The sequence below is a fragment of the Penicillium diatomitis genome (assembly GCF_028827545.1).
Source record: "Penicillium diatomitis strain IBT 30728 chromosome Unknown utg000009l_segment0_segment0, whole genome shotgun sequence".
Lineage (NCBI taxonomy): Eukaryota > Fungi > Ascomycota > Eurotiomycetes > Eurotiales > Aspergillaceae > Penicillium > Penicillium diatomitis.
In genome coordinates, this window is record NW_026623181.1 from 574,701 (window position 1) to 599,421 (window position 24,721).

Consider the following 24,721-nt stretch of genomic DNA (forward strand, 5'->3'; position numbering starts at 1 on the left):
CTTTCAATCTTGATACACATATACACACAAGTGTCCCTCGGGCGGACTATATCTTATCATCACCTCATCAGTGCTACAACGATTTATACGGACGAGAGCTTGTCTTCATCGATCTCGATCCATAATCTTACCAACTCTTGTCTAGGCGTTCTACTAGATTTTAGCACACCACCAATCCCGCCGCAATGGGAAGCTTCGTGCCGACAGCTGAAGACTACATGCCGACTTTCAAAACGCCATGGATTGAGACGCCCCTTGTCGAGTCCGCGGCTCTCTCCCGTGCTGCAGGATGTCGCATCTTTTTGAAGCTGGAGAATGTCCAGCCCAGTGGATCATTCAAGTCCCGTGCCATGGGCAACCAGATTCTTTCCCACCTTCGCAAACCCGAAAACGCCAACCGCCGTGTTCATTTCTTTGCGTCTTCCGGAGGCAACGCGGGTCTTGCTGCCGTTTGCGCTGCCCGCAGTCTGGGATACCCTTGCACAGTGGTGGTGCCGTTGTCCACTAAGCCCTTGATGATAGAGAAGCTTCGGGCCGCCGGCGCTGCAGATGTGATTCGCCATGGCGAGACCTTCTTCGAGGCCGGATCATACATGAAGGAGGTCATTATGCAGACTAGCACCGGTGATGATGAGGACTTGGTCAAGATCGCGCTTCATCCATTCGATAACGCACCCATCTGGGAGGGAAACAGCAGCATCATCGATGAGCTTGAAAAGCAACTTCCTGCCCCTTGCAGCACCGAAGAAGAAGACCGATACCGAGGGAAAGCACTTCCTCTGGACGCTGTGCTCTGCAGTGTGGGTGGCGGTGGTCTTCTCAATGGTCTTGTCATGGGGCTCGAGAAGCGTCGAACCCAGAAGCAAGTTGTACAAAGCGGTCTCTCCACCACTGGCCACGCATACATGGACATTGCTGCATCTGAGACGACCCCATCTCGCTCCGCTACTACCGAGCCCAGTCCCATTCACCTTCTTGCCATCGAAACCGACGGCACAGACTCACTTGCCGCTGCTATTGCTCACAATTCCCTCGTCTCTCTTCCCAAAATTACCTCCCAAGCCACATCGCTCGGCGCCATCCGCGTCTCAGAAACCACTTTCCAATATGCAGTCTCCCCTCCACCGGGCATCAAAGTCCACAGTGCTGTCCTCACCGACGCCGAGGCCGCCCGAGGTGTCCTCCGCCTTGCAGATGATGAGCGATTGCTCGTTGAGCTAGCCTGTGGTGTCTGCGTCGAAGCCGCAATTGGCGACACTGCGGTTGCCGCGGCCGAGGCAGCCTCCTCGGCACGAGCCGTTGCTGTCAAGCAGGGCGTGAAGAAGCGCAAGCTTGGCTCGACCGAAACTGGCTCTGACCGTGATGAGGGCTACGGTGATGACCGATCGGTCTCGACAGGAAACGAGACTGATCATGAAATGGAGCCGGAGATGGACACTACCATGAAGACTTCCGCACCCGCCTTCAACTCCAAGCTCAAGCAGTTGGTGCCGGACCTCAACGAGCAGAGCCGAGTTGTCATTATTGTTTGCGGCGGCAGTAACGTGACTATCGATATGGCGAGCGAGTACAGAAGACTCCTGTCGGAGGGATGGTTGTGAGCCCAAAAGGCTTGTTGTCCTCGCCCCCTTTGTTTCATCTTGGTATCCATTTTGCATGCCTATAAGTCTGGCTGGTCCTTGGTTTATTGGTAATTGACTCGGTTACTGTCTACGTTTCTTGCCTTGGCTTTTCCCTTTTCACGCTTTCCACGAAAACTTGCATTCTGTTTTGTTTGGTTGCATACTTATTTACGCCTGAGAATTCACATGAAGCACCAGCTATTGTTCCTGAATAGAGGAAGACACGACTAATTAAAATCATTTTCGTTGAAACCTTACGTTCATGTCAAGATTGGAACTTAAGCTGTCGCCCGGATAACAAGTAGAGAAAAGCCCGCCAGATTCATTGCAAATGATTCCTCCATGTCAATGCTACCCCATACTCCTAAGCGACTACCCCCAACTGTCGAATCCGGTAATCCCAAAAGTTCTTCCGGATAGGGTCATACTTCTCCTTCAACATGGTAAACATCTTCACGGCCTTCGCCTTCTCCCCCTCAGCATACACATCCGCCAACCATTCCACCGCATGACTACTCTTCGTCTGCTCCCCATCCACAAACCTCCCCGCAAACTCCTCCCACTCCTCCAACCCCCTCGACGCCGCCCGCAACACCCCGCGTGCATACCACCACGAGCTCCGATTCTCGGGCGCCCGCAGAATCTGCTTCTGCGCAAACTTCAACTCCGCATCCACCAAGTCCTCATCCACAACGGTTAGCCGGCCCTTCTCCTCGGGCGACGCAGACGAGTCACCCGCGTTGATCATGCCCGCGTCGGGCTGGTCATCGCGTGGTCCAAAGCGGAGCATGTACCTGTGGTTCCAGGCCGAGTTGTTGTAGACGTCGGACTGGATGAGAGCTTCGACGTCGTGGATTTCGCGCGGGGAATCCCAGAGCTTGAAGTGCCGGACCAGCCAGTGGCGGTATGTCCAGACGTGGTAGTTTTTGGAGTCTTGGGTGAACATTTCCATGAGGAAGTCGGGTTCTTTGGTGGGCATGGTTGGGAAGTGCTTTTTTGAGGAGATTAAAACCTGGCGATGGTGCCTGGGTGGGAGTATTAGCCTTGGATCTTAGTAGAATTGATTAGAGAGCTCTCGCGGAGGGGATGGCCAATCTACCAGATCTGGTAATTTTTGAGATATTTCAAAGAGACGCCATTCAGCCAGTCCAGCTCCTCAAGGAGGTCTTTGTCCAGGGCAAAAAGAATTCTAGCCCGATAAATCCTGTAAAATGTTAGAACATCATTCGTAAAAGTATGACTTCATTGCATCAAGTTCAAAGATTGTAAATTAAAACGCACCAAACAGTGTAATGTGCTGGGTTCATCGAGATCACATCCTTGGTCAACTTCAGAGCCCGTTCAGACATCTCGTTGGCGGCCATCACCGCACGCAGATAGGAAGTGGCTTCGAGGTAATCCGATGGATAGGCAATGGTCGCCAGCGGCATCGCTCCCGACTCTGAACCATCGTTCAGCTCGATAGGAGACACATCAGCCCATTCAGGGTCAGTGGCATAAGTTCCAGCCATATTGACAGGTGCTTGTTTGCAATCTTGGGGGTTGCGGAAGTCGACCAAGAAGCTTCTGAGCGTTCACAGCTCGTCACAGTCACAGCTTCAGACCACAAGATTTGTCCTGTTTGAAATTGCTTTCAGTCTGACTGTGGAAGGTAAATTTGCAGACAAATGATGAATTGAAAGGTTCAGAAACGTGGCAGTTCTACTCCCAGATCATCTCCTTTGATTCTCAGCGAGATGTGGGGGGGGGGGGGGGGGGGGTAGAAAACTGGTGGCCTGATGCGTGAGGCGCAAACAAAGGAACGGAGAACAATCGACCCGCTCAGTATTGTTCTTTTCGATTGAAACCAGGATTACACGAACTCGATGAGCAAGACTTGGGAAGAATCGAATCTGGTTGGCTTCTTCTTTTCCATCATGTAGCTCATGAATTTCTTAAACTGGCTCACCTCTTTACCTCTCTTTCCTTGCCTGCATTCTCCACCTACTTCATGCTTGTGGACGCAGCTGCGGTACTACTCATTAGTCGGACAAACAACCTACAAGAAAGACTACGACATGAAGAGCGAGTTTTCAACCCGTGAGTTCGAATCAAATGGGGAAAAAACATTCTCTTGGAGCCTCGTTTCAGGCTGCAAGTTGCAAGTCAAAAGTGTTCGGGAATTTGATCAAGATACTACATATGTCGGTCCACTGTGTTACTTCACTTGTTTGGAGAAATCGGAAGACGTGTCTAACCGCAACTACTGCGCAAATGTCTCACCACCATTTTCTAGATATTCCACCTCCTCCGCAGTCGATGACCGACCCAAAGCCTGGTTTCGATGAGGGTACCGACCAAAGCGCTGGATGATCACTTTGTGCCGTTTCTCGAATTCCAATTGATGGGACAGCGATCCATGGACAGCCTCAGTGTTCTTTGACAAGACTTTGTGGCATTCTTTTTCATCGTCCCCCAACGTGGACGGATTTTGGGTCAAAAGATCATCGACATCTTTGGCGATGTTTTCATACTGCGCCACGGCCTTTTCATGGACACTGAGCTTTTCGGAGTGCATCAACGGCAGTTGGAACCACATTCGATAGGCGAGACGATAGCGCACCACTGAGGACATGGCAGGTATACCGGCATCAATGTCACGCAGAGCCACCGCTTCAGCAAGAGGATCGAAGCGCTCGAAGACCATCTTCGAAGCGTCTCCACGATAACAATTTCGAGGAACTTGATCAAGAAGGAGGATGACGCTGAGCCAGTCGAGCGGGGAAGAGGTATCAATCACCTCCAACATGTCTTGCGCGCTTGCCTTGGACTCCAGAATCTGGTCAAGGGCAGTCTTGAATTGTTCTCTAGGTTGAATGGTCAACGCACGTCAAGGGCGAAAGTGAGCCTATGGATCTGTGAAGAACGCACGCGCAAATCTGATCAAAACTTTCATCGCGGACAAACCACCGTTTGAAATCGTCCTGGCTCGGAAAGATCAGGCCATCCTCAGTCTTTATATGCTCGAACCAGACTTTTCGTACTTGGCCGAGAAGTGAAGGGCTTATAGTGTCCTTCAGTACAGCATTACACTCGGCAGACGTCGACATCCTTGCGTGCAGGTGGTGAGTCAGTGACTGAGAATAGATGTTTGAATGACGTCGGACAGGTGAACCACGTTCCGTGACTCCGAGCGACTGCCTTGACAGTGAATTAAAGCTTGCAACACCGATGCTTGACGAGTGTCGCACCCTTCGCAGAAGTAGTCCTTCAAGTGAAAGAGAACCAAGCTTTGCTTTTGGTCCTGCGGTCCAGGTGCGCATCAAATAGGCCATGGAGGCGGGTGCAGGTGGTCCCTTGGTTCAAGCTTAGGTGAGCTTGTTCCGAGATATCGTGCCACGAGCCCAGGCGCCTTTATTGACTTGAAGTTGACGTGAGTAGCCGAGACAAACGAGGTAATTTCAATGTTGATGACGAAACTTTTCACTGCATCTTCAGTACTCAGCAGTCGTCTAGTGTGGTGCTCAGTTCTACTCCATCCCTCTAAGAGTACTGTATGGCTCGATCAATCGCTCAGTCGGCTGCAGTAAAGTCCGAGCGCCGTCAGTTGCTGAGTCAGCATCGGTCCGGGCGGGCATGAGGTCCACCTGAACTTCAGTCAGTTGAACCCTTTCGGGGAACACGAAGTCAGCCGACGCCGACAACGAATCCTTAGTTTTCTTTGAGAAATGTGTTGCTGTTGACGATTAATGGTCTCCCAGTCTCAATTGTGACAAATGTGAATCTACCGGGCATGGAGATCCATACAGTGGGAAATTCTCGACCATAACAGCTTGGTTCGCTCGACATGCTTGCCATCGACGAAAGTCACTCGCAATGGGATGGCAGGTCATGTCTCATGAGCGACGACAAACACCACAATTGAGATCCGCATTAGGCTCGAGATACTGCACGAAAAATGATCACCAATGTTTGATGGGTGATGATAGGCTATGCAGAAGAACCTCCACGTCATGGCTTCAACCAAAGATAGTGACGATACGTCCAGCCCCACGCAAACGATGATCAAAGCTTCACCATTGGACGACCGAGACAACTCATGGCGCAGGCCAAAACGTTCGACTCGATCGGGTTCCCCGCACCCAACGGCCATTTCCCGCTCGCATTATCTTCCACTGGAATGCTGCGAGCCTGCAAGCCTGCGAATATGTAAACATCTGCTGCTCATGATCTCTGCTGCAATCATCCCGGTATGAGGCGAGTGAAAAAGTCTCGCAATGGCTGTGCCAGATGCAAAAGTAAACGGGTCAGTGCTCTCGTCCCAAAGCACGCTGTACTCTGTAGTGTACACGATTCTTAGTCCAAGCATTCTAACCGCGCAAGGTCCCAATAGGTGAAATGCGGAGAGGAACAACCTCAGTGTGGCCGCTGTGTACGCCTGGGCGTGCGATGTCCAGGCTATGCACAAAACCTTCGATGGGTCAGCCAGCAGGAGCAACAGAGCAAGGGCGCAGTGCCGGGCAGCAGAGTATCCGGGGCTGGAGAATTGTCGAATTCGCGCAGACAGTCGACCGCGTCTTATCAAGGTGACGGCGCTACCCCAGCTAGAGGATCGGGTAGTCAACATTCGCTCGATTCGAATCAGTCAGAACATGGTGCTGGTGTGGCGGTTCCAACGGATAACAATCTTTGGAATCTAGCGGATGGTGGTTCAATGTCTGAACTGTTGGATCTCTGTCCATCACCCCCAATGGCCTTGCCCATGTGCACTTTTTCGCAGAGTCACATCACGCATGACCTCAGACAATCTTCTGGCACCACGGAAGATTTGTCTCATTTGCTCTCTATGACTGACCCGGTCGAAGCGGCACAGTCCAATTGTACAGACAAGGTCAGTGCCTGGAGGCATTTCGCACCCTCTTCCATTGTGCGCAGCTATCCTCCGGCGCAGTCTGGTCTACAGGCCTCTAGCCGGGGGCTTACGACAATGTCACGACCCCTCAATAATCCTTCGTGGACACTCATCGAATACTACTTCAAAGAGGTCGCTGCTCTCTTCTCCAGCTATGACAGCCAAATGAACCCGTTTCGTACCACAGTGTCACGCCTCTGGGGCTCATCTTTAGCCATGTGTCGAACCATGCAAAGTATGGCTGCTGCGACGCTTGTCAACGACTTTCCAGAGTTTGGCCCTTTGGGGCGGAAAATGCGCGACGAGGCTATTGATTTCATCACCCGTGAGCCAGTCATGGATGACAGATCTTTGCTAGCCTTGCTCATGCTCGGTCAAACAGCAAGCTGGCATGATCCGAAAGATCTAGGCGTCTCATTTTTCAATCTCCTACGGAAACATGTCACTGCGTCGGAATTTCCTTCGGGCGGTGTTCATCCTGGCCCAGCAAGGAACACGAGCAATAATTTGCGATTCTTCAAGGAGGCTCTTATCTACTGGGAGATGTTGCTGTCATATGTGATCGATAATGATTCAACGACACCACCAGGCAGCCAACGTCCCTTGTCTCCAGACGAACCCCTTGTCCTTCAGCGAATCCCGCATCCTTGGACGGGAATTGCGAGAGATACGCAATTCACCGTACAAGAAGTCGGCCGATTGATTCGTCGCGAACGCAAACGAGTTCGTGCGCGACAGTTCACCTCCCAGGATGAGATCCACCGTGCCCAAATGGCAATTAAAGAGGCCAAAGACCTGGAGAAACGACTTCTTGGACTGGCTCATCCGTCCGAGTCCGAGATTGTTAGTCCCGGCGACGAGGACACTCCTGTCTGGCATCTACTCACCATGGCTGAAGTCTACCGCTGCACGGGACTGATGCAGCTCTATCGTGTCTTTCCAGATCTTCTTCGTAATCGCCTCTCTTCATCTGCAGAGAACATTGCACAAACCGACGCGCATCCCTCGAATGTGCACGATCCTTTCTTCCCTATCGATCTTGATAGCATGAACCTCTTTCCAGAACTGAATTACAATACTCCAACACCGGAAATGAATAACACCCGCACACGCTTATCAAACTCTCCATTCACATCCTTCTCCTCTCTTCAAGACTCCCCCTCCCTTCATCTTCACTCCCACCAGTCCACCAGACCATCCTCGCTCCCCCGCCTCCGCCTCCTCCTCCCCCTCCTACAACACTGCCGCCCACGACGAATGGCTCACAGAATTCACTATAACAACCCTCTCCCGCCTGAAAACGATCCCAATCGAGTCTCGCACCCGCTGTCTCCAACCATTTCTCCTCGTAGCATCCTGCAGCGAGCTCCGCTTGCCAGGATCTCCCTCCAACACAGATATCCCTTCCTATCCAGACGATATCAACAACGGAGACAACGGCCTCAACGATCTCTCCGCCGACACGCCCACCATTTCAATGGGGGCTATCGAGGTATCTCGCACACGACGATTCATACTAGGCCGTCTCACGTCCTTTTTACATGTTCTGCCGCCGAAACCGATCAGTGTGTGTGTGAGACTCGTGGAGGAGGTATGGAGACGCATGGATGCGGGTCGGTCGGATACGTATTGGGTGGATGTTATGATTGAGAAGGGGTGGGAGACGACGATGGGGTGAGAGGTTCGGGACTAGAGACACTTTTTGGACGATTGGATGAATAAAGACATCGATATGTAGCCAGCGTTCAAGTTGTATGGGCAATCTGGATCCTTGGACTCGGACTCGAATTAGTACGCCATGATCAGAGCTTTTACAAGACTTGCTAGTTGATTTCAGGACCCGTTTCAGAATACATGGATACTCTGAACCCGCCTCTAGCATACAATACTTGTCAACGAAATACTATGAAGGTCTTAAGGAGGGAAGACACTATTATGATTCTTTAAACCTGAAAATCGGCCAAGAACAATATCCATCAGACGCGCCCTGCGCTGATAATGCTCATGCCAAGAATAGAACCGAGCCAGAAAGCATGAAGAAAATTGTCAAGGACAAGATGAAGAAGGAGAAGTTGGGTCGAAAAGATAACAGGTCATGCACGGACAGGGTCAAAAACTCGACACAAGTGATGCGTGCTGATCCTGGACGTGCAAGCGTCGCGGGCCAACATTCGAAATAGTAAGCGTATAGTGTGTAACATGGTAAGTGTGTACAGAGAAGTGGTAATTAATGAAATGTCGTCAGAGACAAGGAGTCCGATGCTGGGATCAACATGGTGGATGAAAGTCTCAACCATGAGTGTTTGCTCAGACGATTCATCGGTACATGAGATGATAAGCCACAGGGCTAGACTAAGCCCAACGATCAGATATCATGGAAAGGGGGCTGTTTCTCCCCTGCTTAAAGATCAGAGCACGCTATAATTCTGACTCCCAATCATTGCGTCGCGCGCTTCCAGAACTTCCATCCCTCGCGCTGCTCATTGTATCCAACACCAACAAGCCGCTCGATACCTTCAGTGCCCTCGGCATTCTCGAAACTTTGCTGATCAATCTCCACGCCGCCCTCCTCATCGGAACCACTGCGCAAAACTGCAGGATACAGCACACCAATGCCATGACCGCCCAGTGTGGTCTCGTACTTTGTGAAACCTTCGGTCTCGAGCTTTTGCTCCAAGTCGCGGACCACTTCTGGCTTCACGTCGGGTCGTAAAAGGGTCATGGCGCAACCGCCGCCACCAGCGCCGGTCAACTTGGTCCAGCCCATATCGGCGTAGTCAACGAGTTCCCGAATGCGCTCCAGGCGAGGATGAGACACGCCCAGTGAAACCAGGAAGCCGTGGTTGATGCGAATGAGCGTACCGAAATGAGCGAGTGTCTCATCTGAATCGCCCACAAAATCTGGAGTTTCGAGGAGACGCTGCGCTGAGCAAGTCACCTGATCGATTGCGTTCAGGATGGACTCGGTCACCACAGGATGCGCCTTCTTGAGCTCGCCCACCTTTGCTACCTCGGTCATGGTCGAGCGAGACTGCCGTGTGTCCACTAGCAGAAGAGGCAGTTCGGGGAATTGGGGCACAGGAATGACCACTGGCGGCTTGAGATAGTCGGGACGCTTGAAGATCACTGCCTTACCCCCGGAGGCCACCGTATTATCCACACCACTAGGATTCCCATGTATACACATCTCACCCACAAAGGCCCACCGGTTAATGCGCTCAATCTGCGTCTCAGCCTCCTCGGGTGGTTGATCTGGATGGGGGCCTGCCAATGTCCGAATCTGGAGAAGCAGCGCGGCACTCAAGCAGACACACACACTGGCACTACTGCCGAGACCGGCACCGGTAGGAATCGTGGAGCGCAAAGTGTAGATGGCGCCAGGGCTTTGCGGAGACCCTAGCGAGAGGAAAAGATAGAGGAAGGATGACGCCGAGCGGATGTGGATTTTGCGCTGGTCTTCGGGGAGGTGCTTGGATACGATGTCGACGTGAGGCTGGATGGCCTCGACCAATTCAGGGTCTAAGTCGGTAACCAGATCGTAATAGAACTTCTTCTTCGACGGGTGATGAAAGACGCTCCATGGCAATGTGTCGATATCCCAGGTATGACTTAGTCCGAGATCACGGAAGTTCAGGGTCACCGTGCGATGTGACTTGGACAGTGTTGTGACGAGAAGATAGGAGCGAAGGGAGATTGCAGCAGCTAGAGCGGCCTTGCCGTGGACTACGGCATGTTCACCAAAGACAATGACCTTGCCCGGCGCCGACACCATGAAGGTGGGCGCCATAGGTGAGGATGCTTTGCGCGACATGTTTGGCCGACGAGATGTCATGCCGTTGTGGTTGTGAGAGGAAGCAGCTGCGTTGCTGCTATCGGAAGAATGGTCGAGCGAATCTGGGTCAGTACCGTGGTCGTTGACGTTGCCGTTCCCATCCACACGGGAGCGGTCTGGTAGATCGTGATCGATTTCGAAGTGCGCAACTGGCCGTGGCTGATTGTTCTGACTTTCTGTACTTTTCATACTACCATTGCGTCGGTGAACGCCGTTGGTAGACATGACCGGGAGGAACAGCAAGGCGTCTGTACTTTGCACTCTGGACTGTGGAGGGGAGAAAGAGCTAGCGGAGGGAGGGCTTCCCAGTTGAGCTGGAAGGTGGAAAGTATCGTCGAAGAATGTAAGGGGCGACCAACAAAGACGGGTTCTTAGGACTAGATCATGGTCGAACTCCACTCACCCCTCCTCAGGGAAAAAAAGGGCAATGGAGTATGGAGTCGATGGACAATGTAAAAATGTATGTAATCAAATAGAAGAGACGGGCTCGCCTCGAGAATGTGGATACGGGAGTGGGGAGAGCAGCGCGTGGAGGCTCAGGAGAAATCCAAAAGGTGCTCAGATTCGAGTTTTTAGTCCAAGCCTGCCGACGATAAGTTATCTTCTTAAGGACTGGGCCGCCAGGGCAGTGGCTGCAGGCTCATACAAAGAGTGCTCCGATATACGAAGTAGCGTCGAGCACACACGGGCTGACGCATGTTGTTTTTTCTGCCATCACACAGCCACCCAAGCCGCCTTCCGGCACCTGCTGCATCAACCATGCACCATCGTACAGTCGTGTGCCGAGTCTGCCGCCGGTGCCCGGCCTTGTTCAGGATTGAATAGCAAGTCTTGAACAAGAAGATTGTGTTTTGGGTCAATCTGGAGGGGCTCGAGAGCAGCATTTCGCACGGTTTAACCACTCAGGTGCCAATTCTCCAGTTGTGTCATCGGCCCCGGTTTTCAAGCTCACTCGCTGGTTCAGCTCCATCGAAGAGTGCCTCAGCGCCTTCTGGTTCGTTATCGACGAGCAGTATGCATCAGCCGGATTTGGTGTTGGTCTTTGGTGCCCTCCAACGTCTAAAAGTACAATCGAAAGCGTGCATGATGCTAGGCGCCGACTGCTCACAATGCTTTTTGACCGGAGGTCGAACAAAAACAGCGCCAGTGCGACCTCAGCTGTGCCACATCCGATCGGAAGGCTCGTCAGTAGGAAAAGTGAGGGAATGGCCAGTGATCATTGTGTGAGAGTCTGCAATATGCAGAATCTCATCGGTCCAGTACATGGGGATTCCAGCACGGTAATGAGCTCATGGGCTCTGACCACTCCTTCCATGCCGGCAGATGCTCCTGATTAGAGTAATTGCCCTGAAGATCCCTGCGCGACCATGGACACTAATGGTACCTGTCCCTCACTGAGGATTGCGCCATGTCGCGCTCAGTCTCCCTCGTTTCAAGAAGGCAATCCTGACGTAGAAAAAATCAAACTGAACGGCAGATCCAGAGGTTCATGGAAATATGCAATGTAGGATACCTAGCAATCCTTGAGGTAGAAAGGGAGCTCTGGTGTCTTGTCACGGGGGTTTGGGTTTAAATAAGTCAAAGTCACATGTCAACGTGAATTACCTTAGGCAGGAAGGGACAGGTCGTTGCTATTGAAATATTCACCGAATCAACAAGTCGGCTATGTTCGCTTCATCATCATTGAACCTTCTCAAGTATCTCAACGCTCAGAAGCAGAAGTATGCACTATGCACTACGCAGTATGTCCTATGCGAACGTGTCTTGACCATCCCCAAGTCATGTCCACCCATTTCATTACAGATTCATCGTCACGGTCATACTATTGCTATGCACAAGCAGACACGGTGGCAACCCCTGCCACAGCACCTCGAGATCACTGAGGTACGATGCACTCTCCTCTTCCCTTTGCAGGGTCCCATGGGTCGGAGTGGGGAGCGTGGTGAAAATGACCGCCGTCTGATCACTGTGTCGTCGCATAAGCTCATTCAAGATCAGATGCTGTGCCCGGCTGGGAAGATCATTGAATGATAGTGAAACAGAAGCCGGTCCTGGAAACCCAGACGCGCTTGCATTACTCTGCGCAACGGCAGGCACTGAAGACGCAGGCGATGAACGCCGAGCGTAGATTGAGTCAAGTTTTTGTGAAGGTCGAGGGGGAGACGCAGTGGATGCGAACATGATGGATGGTCCCGCGCCTTCTTCGGCGACAACCTGCGCCTCGGGGATAGGAGCAGAGCTGAAGCGCTTGCTGGAGGCGGACCGGCTGGCCTGGGGACGAGCTCCAGGAGTCCCGGATTTTGCGGTTGACGTGTTCCCAGACGCAACAGGTGGAGGAATGAGCTGGTCGGATTTTGGGAGGAGGCTACTTGTCAGGCTAGATCGTACTGGAGGTCGTGAAGAAGGGCTAACGCCTGGGCTACTCGAACGCCTGTCCATGCCTTCGCTTCGATCCCCGAGCGAAATCCGCGGACGTTCAGGGGACGACGCATTGCCTGCTCCGATGCTGTCGCCATCATCGCCTTCCTCCCGCTCGTCATCAGCTTCGTCAACATCAGAGTCACTGACATAGGGTTCAATGTCACTGTCGTCGCTGCTCTCGCTAGACGCATTGTCTGCGTCGTAATCGACAAAGGCATCCAGCAGATGATGGGTTTTCATACCCAGGTTGACATTGCCCAGTGTTCTAAAGCTCGAGACTGACCGTCTGCGGCGCTGGATGAGCTCTCTCAGGCCTTTGACCCGTTGCTTCAAATGTTTGTTCTCACTCTCCAGGCTTCCGGGACCTTGCCATGTCGACGTCCGATCAAATCGTGGCATTTCCTCGACATCCTGACTCTGCGCGGAGGAGTGCCGGGGCGCGTTGCGCGCCATCTGAAGACTTTGCCACCACTCCTCGTCTTTCAGGGCAGAGTAAACATGGTCGCGAGTGTCGGCCAAGTCGGGTGATGTATCACCATTCACAATCGCGCGGTAGGTCTGGATATCCCCGCAGGCGAGCCAGAACACCAGGACTTCGGCTTCAATGCGAAGCTTTTCGAGCAGCGCTTCCACACGACCTCGCTCGTCGTCGACATCTGTCTCGTACTCCACGAACACTGCGACGCGCAACCTGTAGGCTTTCTTCCATGAGGGTACAGTGTTGAGAATACACCCCAGTTGCAAGATCAGCGTATAGGTGTCAAAGTTCGTGGTGAGCACATTCTGCTTGCTCTCATTATCCGCGCCGATCTCTGCCGACATCTGTATGGGCCAGAGATCAATGAATTCTTTGGTTGGGCTTTCATTAGATCCAGGTAACTCAAGATCTTCAAAGCCTTTCGCAACTGCAACGTTGATTCGGAGATTGAAAAGGAGGTCCTCTAGAATGGTCACGTAGCTTTGGCAGGTCATCCCTTTGTTTTGCGAGTCAGACTCCCGCTGAGGTTCCTCGCGCGACCCACTCAGCGACGACCGACGTCTCGATTTCTGGGATTCTCGTCGATTCAATCCAGTCGACAAGGTCTCGACTAATGATTGGTTCTCGCGAAATTGGTCAATTACCACGATATTTGGTCTCATGCCTCCCAGCCCAGAGTTGAGAACCACGTTTCGCACACCCCACTCTGCGGCTGGGGAGATTGCAACATTGACAAATGCTTTGATCTTGGAGAATTCTACAAGCTTCGTCCAGACACTCTGCTGCCGCCGAGCTTCCGGGACTGCCGACGAAAAGTCGTCTGTAACAAGCACATGGCCAAGAACAAACAGAGCACCTTTCTTCAAGGAGTTGCAGAATGAGACCATTTTGTATTGCCGGTCAAGATCGCTGACAAACAAGAGAATCTGAGGTCGCCAGAACTTAACATGCTCTTGTTTGAGACGGAGTAAGTACTTGCGCACTTGGTGATAGATCAGGCTCTGGCTGACGTCGCCCCATGCCTTGGGTGGTGAAGAGTAGTGTATCAGGAGGAAGAGAAGGAGAAGGATACCGACGCATCCGGTGGCATACAGACCATCAACAAAGAACATACTGATGCCACTGACGAGTGTCCCCGTTGCAGCCGTGTACCAATTGAAGTAGTGAAAGGAGGGCCGGAAGTTGGGAGCGGATCCGATCTTCAGCAGGAAGCAGGCCAAGTTAGTAACGAGGAAGGTCATCAGGTATGTCATCGTCACAAAGGACGCAATCTGATTGATGTCGAACAGCATTGTGAGTTGAGCGAATACATATGTGATGACGATTGCATTTATTGGCTCGTCGTTCTTCTTGGAACCGCGGCCGAAGAAGTTGATGCCTGGGAGTAAGCTATCGCGGGCTATGGCCTGAAGGAGTTTGGCAGACCCAATGACACCCATAAGTGCGGAAAAGAAACTGGTGGCAAATTCGCCGACAAGAATAATTGTATCAGAATAGTTGACCTACATGGCATTAGACGTGTCATATTGAGAATGAGCATGTGTACTTACGATTTGAATCACGTTGGTATTATTGTAGAAGGACTGCCGACGGATTGATGCAGCCATGGTCACAATGACGAGCACGTACGAAATAAATGTCAGAGCAAGTCCAGCGAGTGTACCTTTCGGTATTGACTTGCTAGGATTCCTCAAATCTCCGGACATACTCGCTCCACTACGAAAAGTCAGCAATTGTGTCATCAGGGTTGACCCATCCACGAAGCAATATTCACTCACGCGAAGATGCCACCCGTCGCCGGATATAGAATTCCAAACAAGTCCTGGAAATTCTCTCTTCCCTTCAATTGACTTCCAGCGGCGCCTTTCGTGAATTGAGGCATAAGATTCTCCTGGAGGGTTCGCCAACTGAGGCCCGTGAACTCGATGTGATCCGCTGGAGAAGTGAAAGGTTTCAAAAACACAGCAGATAGGGGAATGCTAAATGTAGCAACAAGGAGCAACACCAGAAGGCCGTTGCTAGCTCTCGCAAATATAGAGCTGCCTGCAAGACAAATTCCAGTACAGAGGACAAGGATCACCGTCCCCCACAGATACTGCCACCAAAATCCTTCTTCCAAGAAGTGACCGAGCGTGCCGGACTGGGTCCCAAAGTTCTGAGTAAAGCAATCGATGAGACCGACCGCATTCATGCCGGTGTTGAAAACAAGTCCCAGGTAGAAGACCACCCCTATCGAGCCTCCAAACTCGGGGCCCAACGAGCGGGATATCAGGTAGTACGCGCCGCCACCGCGGACCGTGCCATTTGTTGCAATCGCTGACAGAGACATTGTAGTAACCAAATTGATCAGGTATGATATTATCAGTAGGCCTAAATATCCCAGGGGAGTCAGTTTTGCCAACTCTCATTATGGCCGGGATTATGCGTAGGGGAGAAATCACCGAGCATGCCCAACAGTCCAGCTTGCCCCAAGATAAACCCAAATCGGAGGAACATGAGAATACTGAGCACGTTCAAGCTGGTAGGTACGAACACTCCTGAGAATGTACCAAGCTTCTTTGATTCTTCAGGCGAACGATGCCGATGGGCGGATTTGTCCTTTCTATCTGCACTATTGTCTCGAAGAGGTCCACTGGAAGGGACGAAACCAGCTTGGCCACCATGATGTTGTTCCTGTTCAACCGCAGACTTCTGCGTCAACCTATTGAAAATGCCTTGTAGCGGATTTTGGAAGGTTGATCTCTGGGTGTTATTTGGCGGTTCCGCCGCGGACGTCCCAAGGGGCCGTGACCATAAAGTCCGAGGCCAAGATAAATGTCGGCCACGTTCTGGAGGTACGGTAGCCTCCGACTCGGTTGGATCAAGGCGAGCAACATCTTCTTGGGCTGTTCGAGCTGAGAAATTTGGGCCCGGGCGAGACATGGCTGACTCTCCTCTGACGATCAGGACCACTCCAGGTGCATTAAGGCCTAGAACCCACCAGTCCTTGAAACGCCCAAAGTGAGGTCAAAGTTCGAGCCTTGTGGACTTATCGGCGAGACGATTCGAGATCGAGCAGTAGACATCAAATTTGCTGTTCTGTTTGGCAACTCCAGCTCTGGCGCGTTCACCGCTTGCACTGACTTGTTATCGCCAATAGAATTCATTATCTCCAGAGAGATATGGAGAGAGCGGGCGATGACGTGGGGTTTGAGGAACAAACATTGCAAACTGCAAAGGGCCCTCAATCTGGACAAGCTCCGGGGACTCAGCGAGTCAGCAGTCAGCACTAACGCAGTCACGCATCGGAGCTAGCCGCCCACTACTGCAACGCTCTTGCCGCCCTTAACGCTCTTGACGATCAGCCGCAATACCAACACAGCCCCTACTCATCTTCTGCATACATTTCAGCCACACTGTCTTAGCCTGCAGTGTCGAAACTGCCGCACCTTTGTGGTAACAATTGTTTTCTACCGAGCAAAATTCTTGCTTGCGACCTTCCCCTCTCACACTTGCGACTGCCACTAGCCCAACCTTCAACTACGCTAGTTTGAGAGGTTCATTCGCCAGCCCCATTCCTACAATGACAGACAATGGCGAGAGCTCATCGCTGCATCCGCAGCGATCGTCGCCTATCCCAGCCTCGTCCTATCGCTCTACCTCTCCTGGGCCTGAGAGCCGACAGGCTTCCATGGCTCGTTTGGCGTCGCCGGTGCCGTCCGGGTCATTAGCTGCCTCGCTGGCCTCACGACAAGGCCCGCCTGCGACTCGGCCAATCAGTACTGCTCCGTCAAATGTTGACCGCAACTTTCAAGCTGTTGACAATATGGCCTCCCTCCCTGGACCGGGCCAGTCAATGATTGCTTCTCAGCTCCAAGCCAGCCTTGGTCGTTCGCCGCCTCGATTCGGAACCCCGCCACGAATGACTGCATCCCCATCGATTCCCCCTACAACTCAAAATCGGCCGACAGCCTCCCAATATGGCTCTTTCGACACCAACGCTGAGAACCAATACGGCCCAGACTCCAGTGTAGCAGGCGCTTATGAGGACCCAGAAGTTGTACGAAGACATCTGGTGCTTCCTCAGAACACTACCGAGGGCCGAGATACTGGCTCTGAACTTGCGTCAAGTCACGGCGACGAGGAATTCTCCAGTCTTCAGCTTCAGGGCGGTGATATTACTCGTCAGGTCTACCGCTGGGCCGAAGATGCTGATTCTTCGCGATTTGCCCGCAGTAAAAGCTTCAGCATCAGCAGACCTGCCCCTGAGGCTGAAACAGAGAACATTTCTACAATTCAGGTTCCGGGCGGATTCCGACGAGATTTCCTGCGCAGGACGGCAGGAAGTCCACATCGTGGAACTGTTCGGGGGACAAATGGTGGACCTCCTCCTGCACCGCCTCAGCTGCCAACCTCGAGCTTTTTGGAATTCTTGACGCTCTATGGTCACTTTGCCGGAGAGGAGCTTGAAGAAGATGACGAAGTCCTGGGTCCCGATGAGTACTTCTCCTCAGATGCCTGGGATGAGCACGACGAGGGTCGGGAGTCTGGCGAAGACACCGCGCTTCTAAGAGGAGAAGGGGCTGGCCGCAGAAAGCGCAAGCACAAGCAGCGTGCTCCTCCTGGTAACACCACCACCACCGGTGCTGTCATGTTGCTGCTTAAGTCTTTTGTTGGAACAGGCATTCTCTTCCTGCCTCGAGCTTTCCTCAACGGCGGAATGCTGTTCAGCTCCCTCGTCCTTCTCGGTGTTTCCATCCTGAGCTACTACGCCTTTATCCTCCTCGTGAACTCACGCATGAAAATCGAGGGCTCCTTTGGTGACATTGGCGGCATTCTGTATGGAAAGCATATGAGACGCATCATCCTTGGCTCCATTGTGCTGAGTCAATTAGGTTTTGTGTCAGCTTACATCGTCTTTGTGTCGCAGAATCTCCAGGCTTTTGTGCAAGCCGTGAGCAAATGCGCCACTTTCATCGATATCAAGTATCTGGTGCTACTGCAGCTGGTTATTTTCCTCCCGCTGTCCTTGATTCGTGACATTGGCAAGCTAGGCTTCACTGCACTGATTGCTGATGCTTTCATTCTCCTGGGACTGCTGTATATCTATTACTATGATGCTCGAACTTTGATCAGCAATGGCGGCGTCTCTGATATTCAAGCATTCAACCCCGCTACTTGGTCAATGTTCATCGGCACAGCTATTTTCACCTACGAGGGTGTTGGTCTCATCATTCCGATTCAGGAATCCATGAAGCAGCCTGGCCGTTTCCCGGGCGTTTTGGCCGGAGTGATGGTCATCATCACCTTGATCTTTTTGTCTGCAGGTGCGCTGAGTTACGCAGCCTATGGATCGGCCACCAAAACCGTCATTCTTCTCAACATGCCCCAGGACGACAAATTTGTCAATGTCGTCCAGCTCCTCTATTCACTGGCTATTCTGCTAAGCACTCCTCTGCAATTGTTCCCTGCCATCCGTATCTTGGAAAATGAGCTGTTCACTCGCAGTGGGAAGTATAACCCATATATCAAGTGGAAAAAGAACGCTTTCCGATTCTTCTTGGTTGTCGTCTGTGCTGTTGTCGCCTGGGGTGGTGCAGCTGATCTAGACAAGTTCGTTGCCTTGGTTGGCAGCTTCGCTTGTGTACCGCTGATTTATGTCTATCCGGTGAGCTCTTTTCTCTTCACTTCTCAATCAACAATGCTGTTGTGCAAAAACTGATCCATCACAGCCCCTGCTCCACCTGCGTGCTTGCGCTCAATCAAAACGCCAGGCTATCGCCGATATCACCCTTGCTATTCTCGGCGCGATCTGCTGTATCTACACTACTGCTCTGACCATTCAAAGCTGGTTCGGTGCCCAGGCTCCATCAAGCCCCGGGTACTGTGACCCCAAATAAGCTATGCGCGTGGTCGGTCTCGCGCTGACTTGATCACCTTTGACTTCTGTCTTCCCTGTTCACTGCTTCCTGAGGCTGCAGTGTGTCACGACTTGGTATTCCTTGTGTCCCCTTTTTTCAACGTCTCCTGTTTTCTTCTGTTTCGAGCGAGCATGTTTTGGTGGATGTTCTAGTAGCGACGCCACCTCTCTTGTGTACAGATAAGTTTTGAGTAGTGTCAGCATTCTTCTTTCTTGCTTCTCTGTCTCTAATTCAGGTTCTTCCTGTCACATAAATTTGTTGTTGTTGCTCTGTCCGCGCGGCGGGACGTAAGAGGCCGTAATGCTTCGGGACATTGCTATTCCAATCGACTGGTATGTATCATCCACGAAAGGTGAAAGAGCAAGGTTCGCTCCATTCGATGGAGGTAATGGATACATGTTCAATGAAGTGTTCGTCCCGCAGACGAATAGTCTACGGCTTCAACCGGACACCTGTCTAGCTCACACCCATACTCTCACCAATAACCTCTCCACTGTCTATTCCGTATCCTACTCGCTCATATGGCTTGGATTTACATGAAAAGTGGCCATTGAACAACCGAGTTGTCAAGGCATGATGGATATAGAGATGCAATGCTGTGAAGCAGGTTACAAACAAAAGATTGGATATAAACATTCACAAGACCGAACGAACCCAACTTTTTCAAACGGGCTTTCTACGCCTCGGCGGCAAGAGCACCCTCCTTGGCCTTTTCAGCAAGCTGAGCTTCCCGTCCACCCCATCTGTGAAGGAAAAGAAGACAGCGTCAGTATGCGGAAAGGCCCAGATTAGGTCGAGCGAGGAAGTAGAAGGGACGGTATGCTTCAATGAGACTGGGCTAACATACTTCCAGTATGACAGATAACGATAACCCTGGGTTGTCTGAGCGCCAAAGTTGGTCAGATGGCAGGCGAAGAGAAGGTAGTTCTTGGGGGTGACGGCGAGGGAGTAGCGCATGAAGGTGGCGGCGTAAACGACGAGCGCGGCGGTCATAGGTCCGGAGATACTGTGCCGTAGATGACCGTGTCAGCATGTCTCTTTGACCACGCATTGATCAAGACGTATCTTGATACTCGAGAGCACAGTGCCTTTGTTTGATCGGGAAGAACATACATTTCGGGGTCCTTCTGAGTATCCATTACAGCCGCAATAGGGATACCAAAGTTGGAGACGGGGCCCCAGAAGTCTGCATTAACCGACTATCAGTCCATCTGTGGTTTGTGCAGTATGATCTTGACATGACTGATGCTACGATCAACTGATCTTTGCAAGCCCGGGAGTTGCAGGCTTCGTCGTTTATTCTCCGTGTACACTTTTGCCGGGGAAAACAATGTCGTTGCCGGAGGCCGATCTCGGTCCCGGACGATTCGCGCAGGGGGATCATGCAGAGTATAGCAATCAACAATTGAGACACATACGGGTAGAGCAGACATAGTCCAGCACCTTGTTGGAGCGGATCTTCGCATTGATAGCCTTGATAGCAGCCGCCATGACGATGTTGCTGAGAGAGCTCGGAACGGGTTGAAAGGACCAAACGATATGCGACTTGCGGAATTGCCGCTCCATTTCCACCGGCCGTGGCCGCGACACCCGTCCACCATGTCACGTGCTCCTAAAGTCAACTGCTGTGGAGCAAAGGTGTCGCTCTTATCTCCGACCGAAGCCCCGTCAGGTCTAATTGATCAATCCAACTTGGTTCTATATATGTCAAGTTGTATCAGGAAATAGCGGGCATACATCAGCGTCCTTTATCGATTGTCATGAGTTCCAATTATTTTGAATGCATTCTATTCCAGTTTCACCAGTCACTACTTTGAATTCAATCACAGTGGCGTGACCCCAATCTGCCCTTCAGTTCTTAGTACATCTATGAACCCACTGCCCGACTCGGCGCTATCAATATATGTATCCATCCAAAATCCTTGGATTGGATACGGACCTACATGCCTGGATTGAATTTACCCATGCTTATACCAACGGCATAGGACTGGAGCTGGAGGCTTCCGTTGATGTTTACATTGAAGTAGACCTACCTAACAGCCTAGGCAGTGGGTGATGAATGCAAGCTAGAATACCTGTACTACCTCAGTCTGTAGATACTAAAGTTACATAGTAGATGGATACATGTTCATGCTTCCGTACGTACCTCAATGAGGGGATACCAAATACAGACAGAGCCCAATGAGACCGGACTCCCTATTGCTACCTTATACTCAGTGGATATCGTTGGAAATTGACGGGTGTCGTTCTAGGACTCCATCTCGGGCACAACCTAGACTGAGGCTGGGATCATGATTAATGCGAAGTTGCGAACCGATCAAGTTACCAACCAAATTTCTACTGGAACCTAATTTATAGTGAACCATTGGGTTGATTGTCACAGTAGGTTGTACGCCTGATCTTTTCAGTATACATCGATTCTTGGTCCAGACATTTTAGAAATATACGAGCCCGTTAGGTAGGAAACCCAGTCTTAGCAGAGACAATTAATGAGATACGCTTTGTCATGAGACAAGGTAATGGATGGAAAACTGATGTTTATTTTTGGGCTGTGTACTGCCATTTTGGCAGACAACCTCGATCCGCATGCGCCGCAACGCCTTGCCTAGTGAGAGGGACCATCTGACTTGGCCCTGAAATGGTCTCTTGCGATGAACACGAGACTGAATCCTCATCAATTCTCGATAGTCTGAATCGAGGACAGACCTAATGGGTATTTGTGACGTAATCTTCTCATTCAAAATTTCTTCAATATTTAGCGGCCGGAAAACCCGGGAGGAGGATAACCACGGCCCTGGCCAGGAGGCTGGAAACCAGGAGGGGGCTGGAAAGCGCCGGCTTCATTGAGACATATGTTAGCGTTGAACTTCACATGCGCAGTTCAAAAGGTAGGAAACTTACGAGGAGCGCCCTGAGGAGCGAAGCCAGGGGGAGGGGCAAAACCGGCTAGAAAGCAAGGAATCATGTCAGTGGGGAACAAGTCATGAGTGACGAGTTCAGTTTAATAAACTTACGAGGTCCGCCGGGGGTCCTCCGCGGCCAGCGAAACCAGGAGGAGGTGCACCTGGGAAGCCACCGGGGGGAAGCCACCAAACGCTCCAGGAGGAGGAGGAGGTCCACCGACACCAGCAGCGGGGCCACCGAGCCCGATGGGCAGGCCACGACCAGCGGGCTTGCTGATGCCGGGACCAGTGACAAGGGTAGCTGTAGCGCCGACAGGGCCAGGACCACCGGCACCGAGACGAGTAGAGGGGTCGGCAGGAGGAGGGCCATCGACGGAGCAAGAGACGACTTGAGTACCACGAACAATGGTGAGTCCAAGGGTTCGCTTCTCCTCCGCTTCGACGAGGGGCGCGTTTGAGGAACCGGCCGCGGGCTTTGACTTTCGCTTGATACGACGGAATTCTTCTGTGTCGGCCAAGACGAGGTTCATGTGCTGGACACAAAGTCAATGTTAGTCTAGAACAGAAGCAAATTGCGGAGCACTTCAACGTACCTTGTCAAAAGCCAGCATCTGACCGGTCATTTGTCGTCCATCGTTCAAAGTAACCCTCATCCGGTAATTGATCTGGAGCTCAAGTCAGGAGTTGTAGAGATTGGAAAGGGGTTGCGATCTGAGTGACGTACGAGGTTTTGCTAAAGAGTACATAGGTCAGCAATGGTTCAACGATTGACTCGTCGACAGACCTCTCCGGAACTCTGGGTTACACATACCATCTTGCCCTTGTTGTTGGCGGCCATCGTTGCCAAGAGCGAGTGCGCACGAATGCGACTTGGTGTTTCCAAAGAGAAAGGAGAGAAGTGAATGAGCGACGAAGCTTTATTCACGGCGTTAGGGATCTAGCAGATTGAACGATCCTTGGGGTCAAGCTTAAGCTCTTTGCGATGCTGGACCAGGTTCAATTCTCGGAGTGCCCCATATTGGATGACTCAGCTGTACAGAATCCACGTGATCCAATCGAGCAGGACTGGAACTCAAGGCTCGAACTTCCAGCCGGGACAGTCCGGTGGAGACAGTCCTTGAACAGCCAATGCGGGACGGGAACCCTCAGTCCACGCTAGTTATGGGCCACCGCCCAGGAGGCAGAACGGCTGCCACTCAGCTGACTGCAAAGACCGATCCTGACATAAGCGCCAAGCCCTGCAAACCCTCTCGCTTCCCAACTCCCGTGACTCGGCTCCCGTGACCGCCGCCCACACAAACCGCTTTTGTACTTTTTGAAGATTCTCTCCTAACTCGTCGCCAACCCATATCCACGCCACACAACAGTCGCCATGGTATGTCACCACCAAAAATTCACTACAAGCCTGGATTGATAGACTGCGAAAATATACAAGGAATTCGATTCTAACGATCAATCATGCAGTCTGACGCCAAGGACAAGACCGCCAACCCCATGCGCGAGCTGCGCATTCAGAAGCTCGTGCTCAACATCTCCGTCGGCGAGTCTGGTGACAGACTTACTCGTGCCGCCAAGGTGCTCGAGCAGCTTTCTGGTCAGACCCCCGTCTACTCCAAGGCCCGCTACACTGTCCGTACCTTCGGTATTCGTCGTAACGAGAAGATCGCCGTTCACGTTACCGTCCGTGGCCCCAAGGCCGAGGAGATCCTCGAGCGTGGCCTCAAGGTCAAGGAGTACGAGCTCCGCAAGCGCAACTTCTCCGAGACCGGCAACTTCGGTTTCGGTATCTCCGAGCACATCGATCTGGGTATCAAGTACGACCCCGGTATTGGTATCTACGGCATGGACTTCTACTGCTGCATGTGAGTGGTTCCTCTCGGCAAACGTTTTACCAACCTGAGTCTATGGACGAGGCTCGGGGAAATCCTCTTTTCACCCCGGAATACTGGACTGGAGGCGCTGACTATCTATTTAATATAGGACCCGCCCCGGTGAGCGTGTCTCCAAGCGTCGCCGTGCGAAGGCCTCCATCGGCTCCAACCACAAGATCCACCAGACCGAGACCATGAAGTGGTTCAAGAACCGCTTCGACGGTATCATCCGGTAAATGTCTTGACTGACATATTGGGGAAGCGGGGATGGCCGGTTGGAAACTTGTGATTTACGATGCATCGAAGGGAGCCACAAAAAAAGCTTTTTCTCCGCCCGAACAAAACAAAAGAAAACAAAAACTCGGCCCACTGACAAGACCCGAAGGCAACCGGCCGGGCTCCTGCTCTTTGCGTCGGATATGGTGTTCTGAAACTCCCTTTTTTGATTCTCTCACGGCAACCAGGATTAGGCGTGTTAGAGACATGAATTTATTACCACCTTGCAATACCATTGCAATCACCTCTTTTCCTTTTCACAATGAAGGCTGCACGAAAGGTGTATGTTTTTCCGCATAATCATTGTTGAAAAGGTTGGACTGGGCACGGGACTTGATTGTCTTGATATGCTTCCACGTCCAATGGCTCGGTTGACATGTGGTCTCTATGACCTTGTCAAAGAGTCAACTTTTATTTTTTGAGATCACTTGGCTTCGCATGTTCTGGCCGCAAGGCTGGCCCGTGTGGATGTCCAGAGACTCATCTGGCCTCTCTTCCTCTTGTCTGTTACTGTCTACACCTGGTGC

General features: G+C 51.9%; 10 protein-coding genes across 10 annotated transcripts; 4 read left to right on the forward strand and 6 right to left on the reverse strand.

The window, feature by feature from the left end:
- Nucleotides 1-185: 185 nt before the first annotated feature.
- Nucleotides 186-1,601, forward strand: N7539_006723 (putative L-serine dehydratase; the record flags this gene model as incomplete). The annotated part of the gene is made up of 1 exon (XM_056936324.1): nt 186-1,601. The coding sequence occupies one exon, from the start codon at nt 186-188 to the stop codon at nt 1,599-1,601; it is 1,416 nt and encodes a 471-aa protein (XP_056788259.1).
- Nucleotides 1,602-1,986: 385 nt separating this feature from the next.
- Nucleotides 1,987-3,133, reverse strand: ramB (bifunctional protein farnesyltransferase/protein geranylgeranyltransferase; the record flags this gene model as incomplete). The annotated part of the gene is made up of 3 exons (XM_056936325.1): nt 1,987-2,647; nt 2,722-2,826; nt 2,904-3,133. 3 exons carry the CDS (start codon nt 3,131-3,133, stop codon nt 1,987-1,989), a joined length of 996 nt encoding a protein of 331 aa, XP_056788260.1.
- A 731-nt stretch (nt 3,134-3,864) lies between these two features.
- N7539_006725 (DUF924 family protein) lies at nt 3,865-4,711 on the reverse strand (the record flags this gene model as incomplete). The annotated part of the gene is made up of 2 exons (XM_056936326.1): nt 3,865-4,468; nt 4,533-4,711. 2 exons carry the CDS (start codon nt 4,709-4,711, stop codon nt 3,865-3,867), a joined length of 783 nt encoding a protein of 260 aa, XP_056788261.1.
- A 1,167-nt stretch (nt 4,712-5,878) lies between these two features.
- Nucleotides 5,879-8,191, forward strand: N7539_006726 (Zn(II)2Cys6 transcription factor; the record flags this gene model as incomplete). The annotated part of the gene is made up of 3 exons (XM_056936327.1): nt 5,879-5,899; nt 5,995-7,524; nt 7,667-8,191. 3 exons carry the CDS (start codon nt 5,879-5,881, stop codon nt 8,189-8,191), a joined length of 2,076 nt encoding a protein of 691 aa, XP_056788262.1.
- Nucleotides 8,192-8,950: 759 nt separating this feature from the next.
- erg12 (mevalonate kinase) lies at nt 8,951-10,570 on the reverse strand (the record flags this gene model as incomplete). Its single annotated transcript, XM_056936328.1, has 1 exon — nt 8,951-10,570. The coding sequence occupies one exon, from the start codon at nt 10,568-10,570 to the stop codon at nt 8,951-8,953; it is 1,620 nt and encodes a 539-aa protein (XP_056788263.1).
- A 1,572-nt stretch (nt 10,571-12,142) lies between these two features.
- On the reverse strand, nt 12,143-16,166 carry N7539_006728 (putative cation chloride cotransporter; the record flags this gene model as incomplete). Its single annotated transcript, XM_056936329.1, has 4 exons — nt 12,143-14,746; nt 14,795-14,960; nt 15,023-15,614; nt 15,686-16,166. 4 exons carry the CDS (start codon nt 16,164-16,166, stop codon nt 12,143-12,145), a joined length of 3,843 nt encoding a protein of 1,280 aa, XP_056788264.1.
- A 640-nt stretch (nt 16,167-16,806) lies between these two features.
- On the forward strand, nt 16,807-19,123 carry N7539_006729 (putative amino acid transporter; the record flags this gene model as incomplete). The annotated part of the gene is made up of 2 exons (XM_056936330.1): nt 16,807-18,891; nt 18,956-19,123. 2 exons carry the CDS (start codon nt 16,807-16,809, stop codon nt 19,121-19,123), a joined length of 2,253 nt encoding a protein of 750 aa, XP_056788265.1.
- A 697-nt stretch (nt 19,124-19,820) lies between these two features.
- Nucleotides 19,821-20,635, reverse strand: N7539_006730 (pyruvate transporter MPC1; the record flags this gene model as incomplete). Its single annotated transcript, XM_056936331.1, has 4 exons — nt 19,821-19,887; nt 19,992-20,150; nt 20,258-20,330; nt 20,563-20,635. The coding sequence occupies 4 exons, from the start codon at nt 20,633-20,635 to the stop codon at nt 19,821-19,823; spliced, it is 372 nt and encodes a 123-aa protein (XP_056788266.1).
- Nucleotides 20,636-22,154: 1,519 nt separating this feature from the next.
- N7539_006731 (small nuclear ribonucleoprotein-associated protein) lies at nt 22,155-22,885 on the reverse strand (the record flags this gene model as incomplete). The annotated part of the gene is made up of 4 exons (XM_056936332.1): nt 22,155-22,580; nt 22,641-22,712; nt 22,772-22,780; nt 22,859-22,885. The coding sequence occupies 4 exons, from the start codon at nt 22,883-22,885 to the stop codon at nt 22,155-22,157; spliced, it is 534 nt and encodes a 177-aa protein (XP_056788267.1).
- A 534-nt stretch (nt 22,886-23,419) lies between these two features.
- On the forward strand, nt 23,420-24,154 carry N7539_006732 (60S ribosomal protein uL5; the record flags this gene model as incomplete). The annotated part of the gene is made up of 3 exons (XM_056936333.1): nt 23,420-23,422; nt 23,512-23,909; nt 24,028-24,154. 3 exons carry the CDS (start codon nt 23,420-23,422, stop codon nt 24,152-24,154), a joined length of 528 nt encoding a protein of 175 aa, XP_056788268.1.
- Between the last annotated feature and the right edge of the window lie 567 nt (nt 24,155-24,721).